A 12,611-nucleotide genomic window follows, 5' to 3' on the forward strand; every position below is an offset into this window, starting at 1 on the left:
TTCAAATTTTGTGAAGCCATTTTGCTGGAAGAATGACCTTGCTGAGTTGCTATGGGTATGAAGAGAGGCTATTGTCCCTAGGCAGTCTTCCAACTGGCTGCGGAAGGCTCCCTGGCCCTGCCCGGCCAGTTGCCAGAGAGTTTCTGCTTGTGTGGTAGCAAAGCCTGGGCCTGGGGATCCTTCAAGCTGTCTCTGGAAACCCTGCTGGCTGCCTGTGATGCTTGGCAGTGGGTCTCTAAGTACAGTGTCTGACTTTGACAGGAGTCCTGCGGAGATAAAGCTGTGAGCTAAAGGAGGGGCAGAGCAGCTGGGCGGCTCCAAGTCCAGGAGCCAGAAGCACCCAGGAAACAGTGAGGAATGGGTGCTAGAGGTCCCCTGGATGTAACTTGCATGGAACAATCTGGACTATGAAAATATGTCTGTACATTTCCTCTTTCAATAAATATCTGCCAAATACCTGCTCTGTGCAGGTCCTGGGTTAGATGTTGGCAACACAAGGATTAGATGTGGCCCAGCCTGTCTAGTATGGAGGATGGATTCCAGTCACTAGAATATGAAGGGAAATTTAGATCCACAGGAAGGGGGAGAAGAGCTGTCCCCTGGAGAGCCAAGCACAGCGCCTGGAAGAAGTGACACCTGGATTTCCACAGATGAGGAGCCTTTTTTTCATATTCATACAGGATGATTAATCCTTATTCTCTCCATAGAATGTTCTCTCCATCTATGTTGGAGTCAGAGACAACAATAGCTAAAGGACAAATGGGAAGGTCAGCTAATGTTCAGTGAATGGTTAGTCAATGCTAAGTGTTTTATATGCATTATCACACTTAACGTTAGCCACAATCCTATGCAGCATTATTGTGATTTTCTCTTTGTAGATGAGGGAACTGAGATTTTAATAATGGGCTCAGGGTTACCCTGCTATGACCAGGGAAGCCTTACACTTACTCCAGAGCCCGGGGGGAGGGTCAGCAAGGGACACTGCCCCACACTGCAGGCCAACACCGTGTAGGTCTTACTGGAGGCACCTTTCCTTGTGCCTGTGACCACTGGATTTCTGCATCTTAAGGTTCTCTGCTCTCCTCTGGGGTTACGCAGCTCTGACCTCCTGTAAACGAAGGACACACACCCTTTGCAAGATTTTACCTATGGCTGGGGCTCTTCCTGGGCTCTTTTGAGATGTTCTAAATGTTTCTTCTCTGCAATTCTTCACCATCTTGAGGGAAGAGTTAAGAGTGAGAAAACACCTCAAGGGGGATCTTGCCTTTCCCTGCCCGCGCCTCCTGCCTCTGGTGCACAAGGGCTTGTCTTTGTTAGAAGCTCCACACCTGTCACCCAATCACATTTCGTAAAGCGCTGGCCTCCTTCTAGGTGCTGGAGATGCAAAGATGAAGAGGGGGAAATCCCTGCTCTTACATGACAACCTGTCCTGTGAAAGAAGAAGCCAGTGCATCTCAGAGGCCAGCCTGACCTCCACACTCCAAAGGGCTTATGATCATGGTGCTGTGGGAGCCGGGAGAGGGAAGCACTTATCTCTGTCCCAGAAGAGAAGGGAACTCTGTCCAAAGGCGGTGATACTGACCTTCATTGAGTTACATCTTAAAGAACTATTTGGAATTTTCCAAAAAGACAGAATGGAAAAGGACCCTCCGTTTCTCCTTACAGTGGTACCCCCCTATCTGTGGGGTAGACGTTCCCAGATCCCGAGTGGATGCCTGAGACCACAGATAGTACCAAACCCTACAAATACTATGTTTTCCTTTATATATACACAACTATGGTAAAGTTTAATTTACAATGTAGGCACAGTAAGAGACTGGCAATAGTAGCTAAGAGAACAATTCTAATACTCTGCAATAAAACTGATGTGAGTGTGGTCTCTCTCTCAGAATTTCTTACTGCACTGTACTCGCCCTTCTTGTGAAGATGTGTGATGATAAAATGCCTGTGAGACGAAGTGAGGTGAATGACGGAGGCACAGTGATGTACAACTAGTAGGCTACTGTTGACCTTTGACCTTCTGAAAATATATCTGAAGGAGGACGTTCTGGTAACTGAAACTGTGGACGCGAAACCATGGGAAAGGGGGGACTACTGGATAAGAGAAAGCAGTCCCACAAAGTGAGGAGACAAGCCCGAGAAGATTGCCAAGGAAGCTGCCGGGGTTTGGCATTACTGGCCCTGAAGGCAGCTCCCAGAAGAGTTTGGGGAAGTGCCGGCATGGCTGCCTTCCTCTTGTTTCTAGAAGAAAAACCTTGGTGGTCTAGGCTCTCCTTTCTATCTTCAGTCACAATGCTTACAGCATGTCCTCTAGGTAAGACACTCTCCAACCTCCTCAGGCAATAAAATGATTGCACCTAGAAGCCATTTCTGCCTTTTGTATGGACACCATCTCCCATCTAGAAAATACAGCCCTACAGAGTGAGGAAGGAACTGGACATATTACAAAATGGGAAATGGGGGCCCGGAAAAGTGAAGTTGCTCCCCAGAGTCTCACAGTGAGTCAGTGATTGGTCTGAAAGGAGAAGTAGAGCCTGGAGAATGCTAGTTTAGACTAGCCAAGATATGGGAAAAACAGAAGTTCATTCACATTTAAACTACCTAATGGAGTAAAAACAAACAAACAAACAAACAAACAAACAAACAAACCTGTTGAAATGCAAAGTCCATGAAATGTGCTTTATAGCTTAGGGAGGTAGATGGAGAGGAAAATGGGAGGAGGTTCTTCTCCCACACCTTCCAGAATGGCCTGGGCTCCATAGTTGACGGCTTCTCCCATTGCTACCCTGTCCAAGCCAGTAAAAAGGCATGTCAGGACATGGAGAGATAGAGAGGAGAAAGGAGTTGGGGGAAATTGGAAGGGGAGGTGAACCATGAGAGACTATGGACTCTGAAAAACAATCTGAGGGTTTTGAAGGGGCGGGGGGTGGGAGGTTGGGGGTACCAGGTGGTGGTTATTATAGAGACCACGGATTGCATGGAGCACTGGGTGTGGTGCAAAAATAATGAATACTGTTATGCTGAAAATAAATAAAAAATAAGTAAATAAAAAAAAATAAAAATTGAAAAAACAAACAAACAAAAGGCATGTCAGGCATCCCCTAAACCTCATCCAAATGCTAATGATCAGGTAGGGGAGTGGGTTAGCCCATGCATGGGTATTAAGGAGGGCATATATTGCAAGGAGCACTGGGTGTTATAGGCAAACAATGAATCATGGAACACTACATCAAAAACTAATGATGCACTGTATGGTGACTAACATAGTGTAATTAGAAATAAAGAAAGAAAGAAGGAAAGGAAGGAAGGAAGAAAGAAAAAAGAAAGAATAAATGCTAGTGATCTTGCCTTCCTTTGGGAAATTATATGTATATTTGTATATCTATAATAAATAGGAAGCAGCATGGTATGGTGAAAAAATGATGAGTTTCTATGCAACTGCTTCTTGCTATGTGTTTCTGTACATGTTCCTTAAGTTTTCTGAGCCTGAGTTTCTTCATATGTTCATATGTAAAAAAGGGACATTAGTAATGCAATTTACAGGGCTCACTCCATAGGGCTGCGTTAGAATTCAATGAGACAAAGGGTTTAAATTGTATACAACAGTGCTTGGTGAAGGAAGGAAGGACAGAGTCAAGAAATGAAGGGGAAAATTTAAAAAAAAGAACTTTCATAAAATTATCGTGGGGAACAAACTCAAGTTCCACTATAAATTATATAAAATATTATGTATAGTCACCACCTAAAATCCACACTTAACTGTATGTATGCTGTGTGTGTGTGTGTGTGTGTGTGTGTGTGTGTGTGTGTACAAATCTAGATTTCACATCTATGTTCTATCTTCAACTGTCCTTAGGTTGGCTTCTTTGGGCTCTTTTACTACACTTCCCATCCAGAGTCTTTGAAGGCAGTTTCAAAAGGCATTGCAGGAGTGATGGATGCCACAGATGAGAAGCTGGTGGTACTGGTACTGGCTGATCTCAGGTTGACTTGTCAAGGGGCTCTGGGCCTAGCCTCGCCTGAAATACCGACTGAAACACCGAAATGATGGAAAGTACCTACTAACAGTTGAGGAAGTGCGACCCAGAGGACGAAAATGTACAGCAACTTTAAAAGCCTGACCACATCCACCATGAGTCACAAAAAGAAATAAGACTATATGGACCATCGGCCCATACCTCCTCGGTCTCAGGGCTGTACCAGTGCCCGGCGACTGATTCCGTCATCCTGGACCCTACTTCTCTCTGCTCCCTGGTTCTCCAGGCATTTCCTCTATTACTGTTGGAGCTGGAAAACTACCAAGACAATGTGCAGCCCACATTTGTATATTAGCAATGACTTAATAATTCTTAATAATATGACCTCATTTTCTATAGGCTCCATGGGGTAGTTGTTCTAGAACCTCTAACGACAAGCTCATTCTCATAAAAAACAAAATGAGGACTAACAGATACACAAAGGCAGGAGATTTGTATTAATTTGATGGGCTATACTTATCTTCACTCTGTTGGAAGCCACGGTTTGGTTGGCAAATATTTACCAATACCAACTGACAATGGGATTTGTGATAACATTTCATTTGTCAAAATTTTAAAACACCTTTAAGAAACTGTGACTATAAAATGGGAAAGAGGCAGGGTGTAAATCTTGGCTCTGGCACATACTGGCTCTGGGACCTCAGATGTAACCTTCCCCAAACCTCAGTTCCGTCATCTGTTATAAGAATAGGACCACATTGACCTAATCTGGCTTTGGTGTGAAAATGGAAGAGTAAATATATGTCAAGGGTTTAGCGCGGCGCCTACCAAATAGCAAGGGGCCGGTCAGTCCATAGTGAGGTGTGTAGTAGAGTGAAGTGTGCACGGTGGCTGATGGTGCGGGGGAGAGGAAGAAGAAAATGAACCCAAGAACAGACCAAGGAAACAGTACTTCCCCCCATTTTACAGAAGAAGAAATGGAGACTTGCTCAGGCTCCACACTTAGTACAAGGCTAGAAAGTGAATCCAAATTTGCTCTCCTTCTGTATACCAATACCACGTTTCATGCAGAGAAAGGACAGTCCTACTCCCAAAGTTTAAAAAGCTAACATTAGATACAATGTTAAACACAATATATACTATATACAGTCTATATGATCACCAAACAGATGAAGTATTGTAATTGCCTTTCTCTGTGGTCGCTGGCAAGAAACAAAGAGTCAAGGATATTTTGATGAAAAAAAAAAAATCTTAATCTGAAAGACAATGAGGGAAGGGGAAAATCTGAAAAACGTCTGCAAGGTGACCATAGTATTCTGTCTTTCCAAAGGGTAAATTTTTTTAATGTTTATAAAGCACTGGAAACAACAGAGAAAGTTCGTTTCCCATTTTTAATATGGAGAAGGGGGTGTGCAGTAAAGCCAGCACCATAGATGTCACTCATTGTGTTTGTAGTTTCACTTAGCACATGTCACCTGGATTTCTCCTTAGGGACCCTTGTGGTGAAGATAACCTGAGCTGATGATGTTAAGGAGGTGTAGAGGACCCACGTTTTAAAATGCTACACCAGAGGTTAACAAAAACACAAGCTGAATTCTAAATTTTGCCTGAGAAATGGCAAAAGGAAGATGTAAATTTTATACAGATACATCTGTGCACCTCTTAACTTCATATATTTGGATACATAGCTTGCATAAATCTGGGTGCTGACGACCCAACTGGGGGATCAAAATGCAGGCTGTTGTTTAAACGCAAAGTAATTAGTCCATTAATTCACTTCCCTCTTGAAAGTACAACCAGAGAAAAAAAGGAAAACACATTATCCAGGAGATTGCAATTCACATGCATAATTCATTTGCCTGTAGAATTTGGTGTCTTAGCTTTTCTGCCTGTGGAGAACATAATCACTTTTCCACTTCAGCTCAGCCACTCAGGAAGGTGTGTGTATATGTGTGTGTGACCAAGAGAGAGAGAGAGGGGAGACAGAGAATGTCCATCTGTCATACAATTGGTGCTGGACTAAAACAAGAATCAAGACTGCAACCACAGGACTGCGGCTTTGCTAGTTGCTCAGTTTAACATTTTTCCTCCCAGACAAAAACGAATGACCATATTTGAGAAACAAGCCTCCTTTTAACTTACAAACGGGCCTGATGCATAGGTGTGGCTCTGAAGCTCACCAAAACTTATTTTAACTTTAAAAGTGGGTCACATTTCCTCCTCTATTTTCAACCCACAATTAAAACACTCTTTCATTCTTTCAGTTTGTAGGATGCCTGTATTTGGCCAATACTGTATAAATATGGATATATGGACTTCAGCATAAATATTAAATTATTTATTTGTGTCTATTGGTCACAACAATCAGAAAATGTGAAGACCATTTGACTGAAAGTATTATTCCAACCTTCAAAGATGGGGAACTTTTCAAAGATTTTGAGGTACAAGTCATGTTTTGTGACCCATGCAGAGATCTATAAATTGGTAAAAACTAAATATTAGTCAAGTGCACAGAGGTGCGGGGTAAATGCTGCTGCTGATGACGGACGAAGAATAAGTCTGTTTGACAAACGCCAATTATAATATAAATGTACTTATTTGGGATAGATTATGATTATTTGAGCTCAACTCAAGAGCTTTGGTACAAATAAGCCCCATGGTCACTGTCTGTTTATTCCAGGAGAATATTACTTCTCTTGGAACCTAGCAGTTATACAGAACTGATTCAGCTGAGGAAAATTAAAGTAATAAAATATTTGAATGCATTAACTTGTCTTCAGATATGAAGATAACACTCTAACCACCTCACAAGATTGTAGCGATGACTAAATGCATCAATATGGTTAAAAACACTTAGGAAAATACTCAGTCCGAAGTGAGTAATAGGTAAGTGTCAGCTATTATTATTAGGGTGAGAAATTGAAATTCTTCCATTCCCCCACTCTGCTATTCGCTGTGTCTTACAAAATGGAGAGATGATGAAATTACAGGGAAGACTGCTGTAATCACCAAACCTGGCAAACCAAAACAATGGGGACAGTCTGATAGTTTAAGGAAGTTGATTCAGGAGGGAACCGAGGAAGGCCAGAGGAGATGCCATCTGGGCAGCTTGAGGGAGGCGCCCCTAGAATGTGATGGCAACTTCTCAGAACTTCAAAATGGAAACAGTGTGAAATGTGTTTTTTTTTTTTTAACTTAAAGCTTAAACTTTAAAAAAAATTTTTTTTATTTTTTATAAACATATATTTTTATCCCCAGGGGTACAGGTCTGTGAATCACCAGGTTTACACACTCCACAGCACTCACCATAGCACATACCCTCCCCAATGTCCATAACCCCACCCCCCTTCTCCCAACCCCCCTCCCCCCAGCAACCCTCAGTTTGTTTTGTGAGATTAAGAGTCACTTATGGTTTGTCTCCCTCCCAATCCCATCAAGCTTAAGCTTTTTATTTTTAAACATTTAGTTATTTATTTTAAAGAGAGAATGAGTGCGGTGGGAGAGGGAGAGAGAGAATCCCAAGTAGACTTTCCAGTGAGCAGGGAGCCTGATGGGGCTCAAACCCATGACCCTGCAATCACAACCTCAGCTGAAATCAAGAGTTGTATGCTTAACGCACTGAGCCACCCAGGTGGCCCGAAACATGAGCACTTTTTTGATTTAAGTGCATTGCCACATGGCAAAATAGGGAAACATGAAACTCTTGGAATCGGTTGACGATGGTTAGTTTTATATTTTGGTGGGGCTCTAATTCTAATTTTTATGCCTCCAGGGTTCAATGGGAAGATGCATAGCCTTATTTCAGTTGATTTCTGAGGTTGGGAAACCAGCCGACAAAAAACCCTAAAGAGACCATGAGATTAATATAAATGATGTCACTCTGTTATAAAATCTACTATTAGTCATAAAATCCAGTACTTTTACAATCTTACTTTATAAATTGTGACCCTTCATTAATACAATCTCATGAGCGAGTTTCTTAATTTTATTTCACCTTAACTAATATAAAAATTTGTTTGCCTTTTCTCCTGTATACATAAAAGGTCTTTATTTTGTAAATAACAAGAAGTTGAGTTGAGAACTTTCTAGAATAATCCAAAGTAATTAAGCAAAAGTTAATGGGTTTCCAGTCATCAAAGAAGCCCACTGTTGGTGCAGTAGTTTTGCTAAGAGCAGTTAAGTTTTAGCTCAAAGAATGAAAATCATAATTTTGTCTGTTTGTTGTGGTCATCAGACAATTTCTTAAATACACTGAACTCGATATTTAGTGCTTTGAAGCTAAAATAAAGAATAGTGTTTTGGCAAAGAGGAAGCATGGTAGAATACAAAATATTGTATGATTACTGTAGCTTTTTTCACAGCAGTCACTGGGGGGTCTCAGTAAATATTAAGGGGTGAAGTCAGAGAAAAGAGTTCCATGCATATCTAAGGAGCTCACAGAAAATACTTGAGACAATTTTTCAATTTAGTCAGTGTCATTAGAGCAAGAGAAGGAGCTCAGGCTGTCAGCAAACAACAGTATGATTACTGCTATACTTACTCTAAGATCAAAGCCCTAAGCAGGCACACACAGGAGAAACCGTTAGTGGGGACAAGGGAGACAGGGGAAGGGTCCAGAAGGGAAGACCTCAAAAAGGACACGCTTCTTGAAGTGAGTCTGGAAAACTGACCGTAAGTTTTACAAATAAAAGAAAGCAATTGGAGCAACAGTTGGAGCTAAAAAAAAAAAAAAAAAGTGAAAGAGCTTGGAACTTTCTGGCGGCTTGTGGTCTTGTGTACGCAGAACGTGGCCAAGAGAGGATGGGGGAGAGCCAGAGCAGAAGGAAGTGACAAGAAATAAGGTTGGGGAAGTGGTTGAGGCAAGTTGGTGAAGGCACACAATTCTTTAGTAAAATGATAAATTAAAAGAGAATGCTTCTTTATTCTATTATTCCATGAAACCCACAATGATAACTCTTACTTATAAAAATAAAAATGCTTCTGGATTTATTGCCATTTTTTTTCCCTCTTCTCTCTCTCTCTCTCTTCCTCCCTCCCTTAAAATTGTGAGCACCAAGATCTCTCCAGTCAGCTTCTGAAATAAAAGTCTATAATGATCTACATGTGGGAAAAATATGCTGGTGTGGAAGAGGGGATCTAGAATAGACAGCTGCTTATTGAGAAGGAATATGGAGCCGACAATCCTGGCTATCTACCATCTCTCAACCCTCCAAATGCCCAGTGACCTTTGGCCAGTTTCTTCCATGCTGAGTCCACTCCTCAGGTCTAAGAGCAGTTGAGAGAATTACATGAGATGATGCATAAAGAGTGGCTTCACATTGGAAGGACATATAAATATGATAATATAATAATATTATTATTACTTGTCTTCTCTAAGTAGGTAATATTTGAACGAGACTTCACTTACTGGCCTCCTCCCCTTCTTCAAAGGGGTAGGAAAAAGAATTAGAAATGAGATTTAAATACTGAAATTGTTTGCCAAATTACTGATTGTTTCAGGCATATTCCCCATTATAAACTAAAGGAGACAAAATTTAAAATGTGATAATGAAATCATCCCTGAGATAGTGAATGAAAGGTCCCACCATAGCAGTGTTTGTTCAAAGGACAAGACCCAGAGGATTTTTCCCTGAAGTTACTAGGGGTGAGCTGGAATGAAGAGAAAAGGGTATTTTATAACGTATCTGCTTGACACTTTAACAGTCTAAACGTGATTTAAGTCAAGAGACTTTTTTTTTTTCTATTTTGAATTAACTTATCACATTCTGTTTTACTTCCTCACAAAGTAAGGAAAATACTGATACAACTTCACATTCTGATTTATTTTGTTCTCACTAATAGTTTTACTGGAAATAAGACAGAGCATTGTTTTTTAAATTTTTTGTTTTCTGGGATGCAGATCCTCCTCCCCAATTTCCACATGCTTGCTAGTGTGAAACCATTCAGGAAAGATGTGTAAAACAATATGGATAGCCACATTTTGCCACTTTCAGAAATTCACATTTATGGGCACACAACTAATTCCATTCAAATCTGCCTGTGCAGATGTTCTCTGAAAATGTTTATTTAATAAGAACCAGTTTATGATCAATTTATGTAAGTTTAAAATGAAGACATGGCAAATAAAACACCATTATCAACTGAGATGGTTTTTCTTTTTTAAGTTGTCCTGAGGAAATAACTTTAGAACACAAGTTGCTCTATTGAATCCTGCTAAATTAATCCATTTCCAGCCCCAATGGCTTTTTATGTTTACCCTCTGTCTATGGTTCTCAATAACTGTTGGATAAGGATAATTAAATGAAGGTTGATGCTACAAGACCCAAAGCTTACAATTTCAACAGAGCTTCTGGAGTGACTATCCCATATCAACTCTATCGGGATTTCTGGTTTTTATCAGTTATTTGGTCCTAAGCCTACCCAATAGTTCAGCCAATTCTGTAAAAACAGTACAATTAAGCAAGCAAATTGCTTTTATTTTTACAAAATAAATGAAGGAGAGGCCTCTGAGATGCCTTGTGGTTATTAAACACACCCATGAAAAACCGTTGGCGCCAAAATCACTCAAATACCCAGTAACACACTCAGTAACGTGTGACTCAAGATGTGAATATATCCACTCAAGTACGGCAAAGCAACTTTTTAGAAAAACAGAACCACAGGAGCTAAAATTAAACTATTCCCACTAGGCCAATGAGCAACACAATCTAAATGATCAATATGCACTTTCCTGAAAACATTTTAAGGCAGATAAAATCACAGTAAATAGCCTCCCTGAAAGGGACCAAGAGATAAATCAGAACATGGTTTGGTTTAAAAGGGGGAAAAAAAAGAGTCATTGGGTAAGCGGAGAAGAAGCCACCCCGGAGAACTGAGGGGCCCCCCCTCTGAACTGTAGCTTGGTGGGACAGTTAAACCATGGCAAGGCTCGCATAGGGCTCGAGTGACAGGTGCCGAACCTCTGTCCCCTGAAGGCAGAACCCACAGTCCACAGAAACAGAGCCACGCAATGAGCCAAACATCGTAAGCACTTAGAAACGACAAAAAGACATGAAGAAAATTTACCTTGTAGAAAAACTGTCCTCAGTGGTACTGGCGTGTGACCAGAAACCCCCTTCTTTCTGATCTGCAGAAAAACTTTGTCAAACCCGGGTGTGCAGTCACAAGGCAGGAAGTGACTAGAAGGACAAATCATCAGCCGGGAAAGAAATAGATTTTGTCTTTATAAGGACATTTTACCTAACTTTTTTTTTTTCCCCTTCATGTCTCCTCCCCCCACAGGAATCACCTGACAGAACAGGTCACGCTGAAATTCAGAACTCTCTTACCACTTCCTCTTTATAAAGCATTTCTCTCTAGCTGTCGCTTAGGCTCCCTGGGCTACTTAAACCTGTCTGATTTCCAGATAACGAGGCAAGGTCAGCCTGCTGCCTTTACTTCTTGCTCTGACCTGGGCTGCAAATGCAAAGCCCAGGTGCCTGGCTACTAATAGCAAAGACAAACAAATGATTGGTTTTTCGTGGGGTAGCCAGAGGGAAAGGTGGCAGGTACACCTGAAGCAAACTACAAGGGATTTCCTTGGGAAAGCCCCGCCCCAGCCGAAACCTAACCTCACTTGAGTGTCCCTGAACAATGATCTTATTGGAGCAAACAAAACAAAATGGTCTCTTTAAGGGGAAGGGAAGAAAGGCCACGATATTATTTACTCATTCTTTTATTTATAGAACATCTATGTGGTAGGGATCTCTTTAACCCAATTAAAGATTTCAATTATTTAGACGTTTTCTATAAAGAGCACCGGCGGGTCACACAAGCAGCTGCTAGAGTTAAATGGGTAGTTAGCTAGCTTCCTTCATACAGATCAGATTTATTTTTTGAATGCACATTTTATAAAATGAGCAAGAGAATTTAAAAAACAAAACAAAAAAACAAAAAACACCTCTACTCTATGTCTAAACCCTGGATGCTGGTCTTGAGGGTGAATTCCCATTTTCAAAAGTCAAGTGCTCAAGTGCCCGTGGCCTCACGGAGGCTGTGAAGGTTGTGTTAGTGCCTAAATCACATTAACTATACATTAAACGTAATCTCCAGATCACCCCCAAAAGCTGTGCAGCTCCAGTGGTCAGCTACTGAAGAATGAGGATTATGGTTGTGTTTTAATCCGATGATAACTTGATCATGCTTGATCATTCTATAGGCTTCTGTAGCTACAGGGGTCCTGGAACCCCCACTAGTGGGTACTCTGGTTGGGGAGCTGCCCTTACACTTCTTTTGCTTCTTTGATTTCTCCTCTAGAAAGCTCCTGCTTCTGACCTCAAATGTTAAACAAGATATTTCTGATTTACCTACATCATTAGCTCATGGTATATCAGCTTCTTGGTCAGAACCACATGGAGGCCATCTTGATGAAGAGGGTGGACAGTGTAATGGAAGAGATGGTGGAGATTTGGTCCATTCTGGAAGTGGTTCACCTCCAGAGAACTATCAGCCCTCTGGTGACTCCCGAGAAGATTGAGAGGGTGCATCAGACCCTGTTTTCTCCATTGCACAATTACTCCCAACTAATAGAATGCAGCGGTGTTTCCAGAAGCCCCTGAATTCTTTTGGGACACCAAAGAAACACCCGTGCATCAT

General features: G+C 41.4%; 1 protein-coding gene across 3 annotated transcripts in view; it reads right to left on the bottom strand.

Annotated features, from left to right (window-relative positions):
• Positions 1–12,611, bottom strand: part of LCP1 (lymphocyte cytosolic protein 1) — an 84,815-nt gene that overhangs the window by 44,258 nt on the left and 27,946 nt on the right. Inside the window, exon 1 of one of the 3 annotated variants that reach the window (XR_004279391.1) lies at positions 11,043–11,155. The exons of 1 other annotated variant lie outside the window; for it this stretch is intronic. Coding sequence is in view for 1 of the 2 variants with exons in the window: in XM_032315429.1 (XP_032171320.1) it covers positions 11,043–11,172 (130 nt within the window). In the remaining variant the exon portion in view is untranslated. Of the gene's footprint in view, positions 1–11,042; positions 11,496–12,611 lie in introns of those variants that run through there. One more of the 3 variants, XM_032315429.1, reaches the window with a different exon arrangement.

The sequence above is a fragment of the Mustela erminea genome, chromosome 15, assembly GCF_009829155.1.
Source record: "Mustela erminea isolate mMusErm1 chromosome 15, mMusErm1.Pri, whole genome shotgun sequence".
In the NCBI taxonomy this organism is placed as follows: Eukaryota; Metazoa; Chordata; class Mammalia; order Carnivora; family Mustelidae; genus Mustela; species Mustela erminea.